Raw genomic sequence first — 8945 nt, 5'->3', positions numbered from 1 at the left:
CTACTACTTATTCCTGCGTCTTTTGTGATCTTACAAAGCTTCAAACGACGCGTCGACTATTAAATCAGTCGTCGACGATTTTGATAGTCGACGTAATCGTGAGTAGTCGACTAATCGTGGCACCCCTACAAGTGGTCAATGAATCTATCCATTATGATTATATCTTTTTTTGTCTCTCTGTAAAATTGAATGTCAGGGTTGAATTTTTCCTTTCAGTTTGTCCCCTTTTTGTGTTTTTGTGTGCAGTGTATATCAGCTGAGCTGGGGACCCTCTCTGAACTGATGAGTAAAGTAACGTCAGAGACCAGGCCTCAACTTTCAAAGGAAGAACCAGATGCTTGCAGCTGTTTGACCTGCCTTCAGGATTGTCTTCATACGGCCCAGCTGGTCTTGACCTCCTCCCACAATCAGCTTATTGAAGATCCAGGCCTTAAGGACCCTTGCAAGGTTTGAAATAAATTAGAGCTCATTGTCGACCCTTTCCCATCCTTTCCCAGGACTAGATCAAATATGCAATTTTTTCCTGCAGCGAAGCCCAAATTCTACAGTAACGCTCAGAAACAACAGACTCTGTGAATAGTACATGTTTTACATGTCTGTGGTTGTGCAGAAACTGTGTGTCACTAAAACTGCAGGGCTTTGACGTGTTTTAGTAACACTGTAACTGAATATTCAGAATATTTTCAAGTATTTTTAAATGTCAGTAAAATCACTCCTACTCTAAGTACTATAATCATCATACAGTTTTTGAGGTAGTTTCTATTTTGTGGTGCTTTATGCTTGTAATTTGATTAATTTCCACCATACAGGCTTAGATTTTACACACCAAGCATTCATTACTAACAGCAAGCTTCGAGCGTCAAGCTGTTTGCATGTAAAGTATGTGATGCAGTCATTTTGAGTTGGTGAAGAACCTCAGTACTTCTTCCAGCACTTAAGCTAACATATTATTTGTGTCTTTCAATAGAAAATCTCCACCAATCAGCTGTGTCTTCTGGACCAGTTTGAACTTGGACAGAGTCAAGTCTTTCCAAATCTAAAGGATGGTCCCAGTTTGGAGGTAACCACTGCAGCACAGCTTTGCTTTGCATGATTAATAGCACTACTGTTACAATACTAGAGAAGGCCTAATTAAAATGCTATTAATATAACAGCAGTTATTCAGACATATTAATGCTTACTGGGTTTATATGGATGCCATAGTTAACTGATTACATTTCACTGCCTTAGTAGTTGCTACTGATGTAGGATCTGTATTTTAAAAGTTAATGGTATTCTCCTTAAATTCTGCTGCTCATCTGTATCTCTGCAGTGTGTGCTGGGCAGACATCTGAGGGAAAGTCCAGGGGAAAAGGCCAAGATGCAACACAGTTCTAGGTCCTTGCTTCAGGGGATAACTCGGCTCCTGGAACTGGGTGAAGAATGCATAAGAGAGAGAAAGATGAGCCAGGTTCACAGCTGCAGCAAACTTCAAGCTGTTCTCTGCAGACACAAGGTATCTCACTTTCAGGAAGTTCTTCAAAACACAGACAAAGAGCAGATTTAAGTTTGGTACAGTACTTCAAGAATATGAAGCAAACTCCTGGTTTTTAAAGAGTCTCATGTTGCAAGCACAACCTCCACTAATTAATCATTAGACACCCGAGTATTTAGACCTCAATCACATCCAGTTTGTTGCCACATTTATTTAATTGATCATCGCTTTGCTCGTCTCTTGGTGATATAGAATCTCCTGCAGGTCCTCAGGTCCCAGATGGCTTTTGTTCAGTATCTATCCCAACATGAGCCAGAAGCACTCAAGTGTCAAGAGGATGAACGGGTACACCTGGAAGCCAGGGCCAAATCACTGCAGCAACAGGCTCTGGAACAGGAAGTGGCTTCTCAAAGGAGACTTCAGGTATGTAGCCCATATTTGCTGAAGGCAAATATGAATTTATACATTCACAAATGTGCACTTCTGTTTCATTTTTCCTAGAAAAACATGCATTCATAGATACAATTTCAAAGTAGGTGTATGGGTTTATATTTGGCTCTGCTCTAGGAGTGGACCCGTTGGGAGGATAATTGTGGTCGATTGGGGAGAGTGCTGGATGAGTCTGAAGCCTTCATCAGCAGATGGGAGCCAGAGGGAGATGATGATGAGGAGGAGTTAGTGCAGCACAGACTAGATGCCTGCCAGGTACATCCTGTCACACTTCACATAATTTGTTCTCACTTCTCTAAGTCAGAGTTGTTTTGTTACTTTTTTCTTTCTCCTTAGCTTAATCTGTTGAACATCATTTAAACACAGGTCCTCTCAAGTGTGTCAGTAGGAGCTAGTTTTGTCATTTTAGTTTGACAGGTTTATTTTCATTATTCGTACAGAAATCAGTTCATATTAACATAAAAGGTTTCTTTTTTATAATGTTTTAAAGACAGAAAGAGAAGAAAGTGCTTCTTTTAATAAGAATCCTGGGCTCTAGTCTCCTGTATTTTCCAGAAAGCCCCTCAATAAACTACAAAGATGGTTAGTTGAACATTATGTCGAGTTATATTGTTTCATGATTAGGTAAGGCAGCAAGAGGACAGGACTCTCCAGTTTACACTCAGAATTAATTTAAACTAAAAGCTGACAGCAACCATCGATCTATTTAGGATTTTATATCTCAGTTAGTACTGCATATTTCACCACAGACTAATGACTAAAGTGATAGCTTTGTACCGTCAGCTGCCTCTGTGCATCATGACTCGAAATCACTGTGATTAAAATACATCCCCAAATAAATTAAACGTAAACAGAATAATGAGCTTCTTTAGGATTTGTGAGAGCTCTTTTCTTCGCCGCAGTCACATCGTAATGAGTAATGTGTGTATGTGACACAGAGTGAGGATCCAAGGTACTTGAGTCAATCTGGGATAAAGGAAAGAATGGTGCTAAAATACTGGTGGAAAAATTGGAAAATAGAAGCTAACAGTGACAGTAATGAAGAGTGAACTGAGAAATAAAGAGAGCTGCAACCATAGTGAAGGCTTAGGCGGTATTTTGCTTTATTGGCACTGAGAATGAGGGATGATCTTTTTTCCTGCATTCTTCTAAGTTTTTTCTTTCCCCCTTTTAGCTTTTTTTGCATCTGCTATTAACTTGTTGATTTTCTGTCCTCCACCTCTTTCACGTATCATTTTTGCACGTCAGACTTTTAAAGTGTCTCTTTGAGCATTAGATCGAGTTTCCAGATATTCTAAGCATAGGCACTGATAAGTCTCCTTGTCACTCAGCAAACATTGGTCCAGCTGGATGACAACAAAGCCACTTTAGGAGTGATTCTGGATCAGGGTAAGGTGCTGCAGGCAGAGGCCCTGCTTGCTGCCTCAACCCATCAGGCAGGCGGCGCTCTGGAGCTGCGATGGAGGAGTGCCTACAGGCGAACAGAGAAAGAGATTCAGCGCTGCAGAGACATCCAGGACACCCAAATCAGGTGATCCAGGCTCACTGCGATCTTTATTATCTACCGGCTAAAGTTTAAATTGTTGCCTGCACAGAATGAAAAATGTTACTGATTTTTTTTCTTCATTTGTTCATTGTTCAAATATCTGCCAAACGTCCTCTTTCTACCCAGCATGAGCTTTTTAAAGAGGTTGTTAAAAAGAACTTTTAGAAAGAACAAGATGTTCTTTCACAACCTTTCAGTCTTACTATGTGAAAAAGTGCCTCCCAATCAGCTGTCTTTAGTCTTCTATTGATTTGTGTGTAAGCTAAAGTACAATGAAGTTTATAGGACTGGTATAACCTGATGGCCTTGTGTAAAATGTTTAGATTAGAGATATTGTGTGTGTTTCTTTGGCCTTTCCACAGTGAGTCACTGTTCCATCATTTGATTGTGAAGTTAACCACTAATTACTGTTAGTCAATTGTTTGTCAGTGGATTTACAAAAGTTGCCATGGCGATTTTTAATAAAAATATTAAAAGCACTTTAACTAGCAACCTGCCAAAAATGATCTGGAATATATAAACTTTGTAGTATGCTGTATGGGAGCATCCTGAAATCCATGCAGGGTGTGAAACTCTAAAAAGATGAATATCTGAGTGACTTATGTTCTTACCACAGACTGAATAGAACATTTTGTGGATTCATGTTGTTAGGTTTTTTTTTAAATTATGCCCAGAAATGTTGCCTGGGATCTTAGTCAGTAAAAAGTGAAGCACGGACCACACAAAACGTGCCAAATGAAAAACAGACATGTGGGAAGAATTACTACATGAATTCCTACGGCAACAATTCAATAATCTGTTGTACAGAAAGTTCCATAAGTGAAAGTTCCATATTCTCGTTGAATGTATTCTACAGTCCAGACATCAGAAAAAAAACACTCATCTACAAGCCCTATTTATCACTAGTGGACCCAAGCCCAAGTCCTTACCTCACTCTGTATGAAGGTACAGTCATGTTCTGCCCCGCTGGTTGAGCTATGTGCTTTTTCATCCTCCCCACAGATTCCACACCAACTTTGACTTGGTCAGGGAATGGCTGGCTGGTGCCAACAAACACCTGAAGACTTTGTCAGGTCTGGTAGATCTCTCTGACCTGAGTCAGGAGTGTGTTCAAAGCAATCTCATCAAGCTGCTGGTAAGGCTTTTCTGTGTTCTCATCAAATAGCCTTTGACTAAAAAAGAAACATAACAGCCCAGTCAAAGAATCGCTGCAGTCTACCCCTAACATCCTAACATCTATCTTTTTCTTACTAGTTTACTTTTAAATGAAATGATTCCTCATCGTTCTTGTGGTTTAAGTCTTTTTCAAGCACTTCGTAGCATGCATTTGTAAAATGTTACAGAACGCTACAATCTTTGCTATACAAGGTTGATATAAGCTGAAAGTGTACAGGATCCACCATCATTCATCAGATACCATCTTTATTGCATTCTGTGACATGATCATGAAGAAATTAATACAAATTTGCTTCCTTACATGACATAATATTTAAACCTGTCACCAGCTTTACTTAGAAAGGGCAATCACCACCTACAAAAAGTCCAAATAAATTAACACAAATTTGTAATGGATGGACATATGGGTCTAAACTGGCTGCAGGACAATATTGATCTGTTTTCTAATATTAGTTAACCTCAACATGTCCCCAGGACTTCTCCATGGAGGTGGAACGTATGTCTGTACTGAAGATGTCGGCATCCAAGGATGCTGCTCAGCTCCTCCAGCTGAGGGAGGCTGACTGCCCTGGACTGAGAACTCAGCTTAGCCAACTGGAGAACAGCTGGAACCAGCTGACCTCTGACATGTCAAAGACCCAAGACCAGCTGCAACAGGTGCAGAATGTTTTAAAATGACCCTAACTGTTAGATGAATAGCCCCTTTCTAGTGGTTTCTATAGTGGCCCAGTTTCCAATTTATTGTACTGGGTACTGCTGGTTTTCAAAAATAATTGGGCACTGAAAACTCCTCTCCAGTTAGGGGAGTGCAACCTTAAACCCTGTTGAAATCCAAATGAGGGTGAGCGAGGATAGGGAGGACCATGAATCTAGAAGACAGCCACGATTCATTTTCTCCTGAGCATTTATCACCAGAGAGTGGAACCAGATATTTGGCTTTATAATCATTCTGATGTTTAAAAATTTGGCAATCACAGAGAAGATAAAAAAAGATTTAATAATGCGGATGTGCACAAAGGTCAGATAGTAATGGAGCAGATGTTTAAAAATATAATTACATTGTTAGATAAATCATATGAAGTAATCTAAAAACTAACTAAAGTTAGGAATATATGTCATGTAAAGTTAACCTCCCTGCTTTCTTTATTATCTTTTCCCCTTTTAGTGTCTCCTGGCAGCACAGCCATCGATGGAGCTGCTCTCTGATCTGGAGGACTGGCTCAAACAGATGAAGAGCTGCATGAACCAGGAGAAAGAAAAAGTCCTCAAAGCCAGCAGTGCAGCTCAGGTCACTGAAATCCTGCAGAATTTCCAGGTACTTAAACCGCCTCTGTTTTCACTTTTTCCTCTGCATCTATTTCAATTGGTTATATTTGAAAGGTTATTTCAGTGCCAGTCTTTACTTTAAATTGAGGGCAACCCATCCATCAATTTGCTTGACACTCAACAAGCAAGCATCTGAAATTTATACGTTGCTTTTTCCTTGAAAGGGTGCATTTCACTGCTCTCTCCTCGATATGGCTCTTATTTTTTCTGCTGTTATGTCAGTGACATCTATGAATCACATCCTGCAGTAAAAGCACTATAATTTAAACCACTAAAACAGTACTGATTTAATTCTTCAAAGACTGAAAGATATTAAAAATGTAAGTAAAAAAAAAAGTGGCAGAACAGAGGCATCTACATCAAATCACATTTGTTGTATTCAAGCAGGGGAGAATCTAGCATGGTTTTCGGTTCGGTTTGCATAGTTTTATTCATTTTTTATGTTGTTTTTTAGGCATTCAAAGCTGCTGTGAGCAATGGGCAACTCCTCCTTCATTTCCTGTGTCAGCCCAGGCCTCAGATGGCAGACATCCAGGCAGTCCGCTCTGAACGTACAACGTTCGCAGAGGAACTCGGCGCTTCCAGGCTGCAGTGGCTGCACTTTCAGAGAGAGCTGGAGAGTCAGGTCTCTATCTCAGCAATTAATAAAATGGGCAGATTACTACTAATCCGATGCAACTGCAACCTCTGTGTTTATCCATCTATTATACTTTCATTGATGCAAACAGATTTTTTAAATGGACATTGATAAAAGGCTATTATGTAAAAAATATGTGTGAAAATGAAGTTCATAGTGTGCTGCATCAGTGATTTATATCGGCACTGGAACCCCAAAGAGGCCATAAATCTATTTTACTTTACAGCAACAGGAAAAGAAAATATATTTTTTAACACCAACTTGGCTATAAAGATATAACTTTTCATGACTTTTATGCATGTCATGATTCATCCACTGTTTGGCTTTCTCTCATCAGATTTGTGGCGCTGAGCAGATCCATCGCACTTGTGCAGAAAGGGAGAGGCGTTTGCAGTGTCTCCACGGCTGGATAGAGCAGCAGAAGAAGCAGCTGAATCAGTGGAAACAGCCCACCAGCCAAACTCTGGCTCATAAGGCTCTGCTGGAGTGGGAGGTAAAGTAACACGGAGCAAAGAGATGAGGGCCTTTTGTAGAGTATCATCCCCTCTACTCTGGTCTGATCTGAGAATGTGGTTTTTTTTCAGGCTCTTGAGGGTAGAGTGAAGGAGGTGGCTGCAGCTCTACAAGAGTTAAAAACCACACAAGTGTACGATAAAAGGGAACAGGAGCGCCCATGTGATGCTGCCTTTTCTAATGAGGCAGAGGGCGTCAGTCATGCTTGCAGGGATCTTAGTCAACAGGTAAAAGTCAGTCTTACTATAATCAGACTCATAGTTCAGTGCTAGATTACAGCATATTAAAACACAAGCTTTATAAGCTGTAAATCCTGTCCTGAGCAGATGATGAGTATTTCGACCAGAAACACCTTGGACAACATGTAAAGTTATTGTTTCATGCTTGAGTAGCACTTCCATACACAAAGGGGTCACTTATCGTGATAGACCCACAGAGACTCATCACTCAGTTTTGCATTTTCCCTCTGCAAAGTGTTTTCAAGTTTATTGTTTTGGCTTTAAGTCCGTTCACTCTTTCACTTGGTTTATTCTTTTTTCTGTCCCTTTTTCCAGATGTAGCAAACAAAGCTCTGATAAACTCACCCTGATCAGCACCATATGCCAAACATGGTGCTTAGTGTAGTCATATGTCTTAGAAGTTGCTCAAAAACTGCACAGAATGCATGGAGTACTCAAAAAAATCATCCCAAATGTCAGATGAACTGAGCTACAGTATAAATGATCTTTATAAATGGTCTTGTTTCTGGCGGCCTTTCTAGATGAAAGCTCTGAGACCTGCGCTTCAGCAGGTTGTGGAAAAGTGGAGCTGTTTCGACAGAGATCTGAGGGATGTGACTCTGCACACCACCAGGGTGCGCTGTGCCTTTCAGCATCAACAAGCTCCTCTCTTCTCGCTGAAGCAGGCAGAGGGATACGTGGACTTCCTCCAGGTAAGCCGCGTTGGTGACCTTTATATCCAACTGTGTGCATACAAAGACTTTAAAGCTACAAGAAAAATAATCACATGTTGTATTTCATTCTAAAATTTATCATATTAATTAGTTTGACATGTCAGTTTTGAAAGCCTTAAATATTTGCCAGTGTTAAAGCAAAAGTTTAGAAAAAACAATGTTTTTGAACAACCAGCTGTAGCTGTATGAAGTTAAAAGCCCCTCATTCTAGTTGTGACAGATTTAGAAAAGACGTAGGCACTCACAGATGTCAAGCCGTCAGTACTTTTCAGTCTCTAAGCTTTAGTTTAGAGTAAGAAATGTGTTTTTCATCATCACACAGCAACTCCAGGAGGAGGCTGGAAAAGGAGAAGCACTTTGGGCAGCTGTGGACAAATCCTGTCAGAGTCTTGTAGGGTCTCTCCATCATGGAGCGGCACAGGCACTATGTGATGAAGTGGAAGGAGAACGAAAACGGTCAGAGGCCTGCGGTTGCAGTGCACGCAGCAATATTTCAATTAACAACAAAAGATGTTACAGTTGCACACATCCTCAACTAAATCAGGCAACTATGGTCTTACTTTGTGCATGTTAGCGCTATACAGCCACAAAGTAATCACACGTTTCATCCTTCTCAGGTGGCAGAACACGGTGCAGGAGATAAAGGATGAAAACATAAAGACAGAAGAGACGCTTTTAGTCTGGCAGGAATACACTCGTCTCTCTTGTAGCTGCTCTGCTCAGCAGAAACACCTGCAGCACGAGTGGGAGGAGCTATCAAGGTCATCACTTTCAGCTGGACACAACACTCAACCCATAGTTTGCTCATTAAAGGTGAGTTTAGGGCTGTTACTAGACTTTGTCTATACAGAACAGCTTGTTAGCAGAAATC

General features: G+C 40.5%; 1 protein-coding gene and 1 long non-coding RNA gene across 14 annotated transcripts in view; one reads left to right on the top strand and one right to left on the bottom strand.

Moving 5' to 3' along the window:
- Window positions 1–8945, top strand: part of syne2a (spectrin repeat containing, nuclear envelope 2a) — an 86940-nt gene that overhangs the window by 51125 nt on the left and 26870 nt on the right. For 12 of the 13 annotated variants that reach the window (XM_025898929.1, XM_019345796.2, XM_019345788.2 and 9 more), the window contains 15 exons: window positions 247–447; window positions 968–1060; window positions 1313–1495; window positions 1727–1897; window positions 2042–2179; window positions 3256–3455; window positions 4473–4605; window positions 5121–5303; window positions 5812–5961; window positions 6427–6597; window positions 6947–7102; window positions 7194–7349; window positions 7883–8053; window positions 8397–8530; window positions 8692–8887. In XM_025898929.1, coding sequence (XP_025754714.1) covers window positions 247–447; window positions 968–1060; window positions 1313–1495; window positions 1727–1897; window positions 2042–2179; window positions 3256–3455; window positions 4473–4605; window positions 5121–5303; window positions 5812–5961; window positions 6427–6597; window positions 6947–7102; window positions 7194–7349; window positions 7883–8053; window positions 8397–8530; window positions 8692–8887 — 2436 coding nt within the window. The remainder of the gene's footprint in view (window positions 1–246; window positions 448–967; window positions 1061–1312; window positions 1496–1726; window positions 1898–2041; window positions 2180–3255; window positions 3456–4472; window positions 4606–5120; window positions 5304–5811; window positions 5962–6426; window positions 6598–6946; window positions 7103–7193; window positions 7350–7882; window positions 8054–8396; window positions 8531–8691; window positions 8888–8945) is intronic. The other variant, XM_019345793.2, reaches the window with a different exon arrangement.
- On the bottom strand, window positions 7961–8772 carry LOC112842408 (uncharacterized). The gene is made up of 3 exons (XR_003214164.1): window positions 8635–8772; window positions 8320–8498; window positions 7961–8083 (listed from the first exon to the last, which is right to left on the bottom strand). It is a non-coding gene; the product is annotated as an uncharacterized LOC112842408 (long non-coding RNA).

This window comes from Oreochromis niloticus, linkage group LG15, assembly GCF_001858045.2.
Source record: "Oreochromis niloticus isolate F11D_XX linkage group LG15, O_niloticus_UMD_NMBU, whole genome shotgun sequence".
NCBI classification, from domain to species: domain Eukaryota; kingdom Metazoa; phylum Chordata; class Actinopteri; order Cichliformes; family Cichlidae; genus Oreochromis; species Oreochromis niloticus.
Note: the sequence above shows the minus strand (reverse complement) of the source record. Positions and strands in the feature narration are given on the sequence as shown.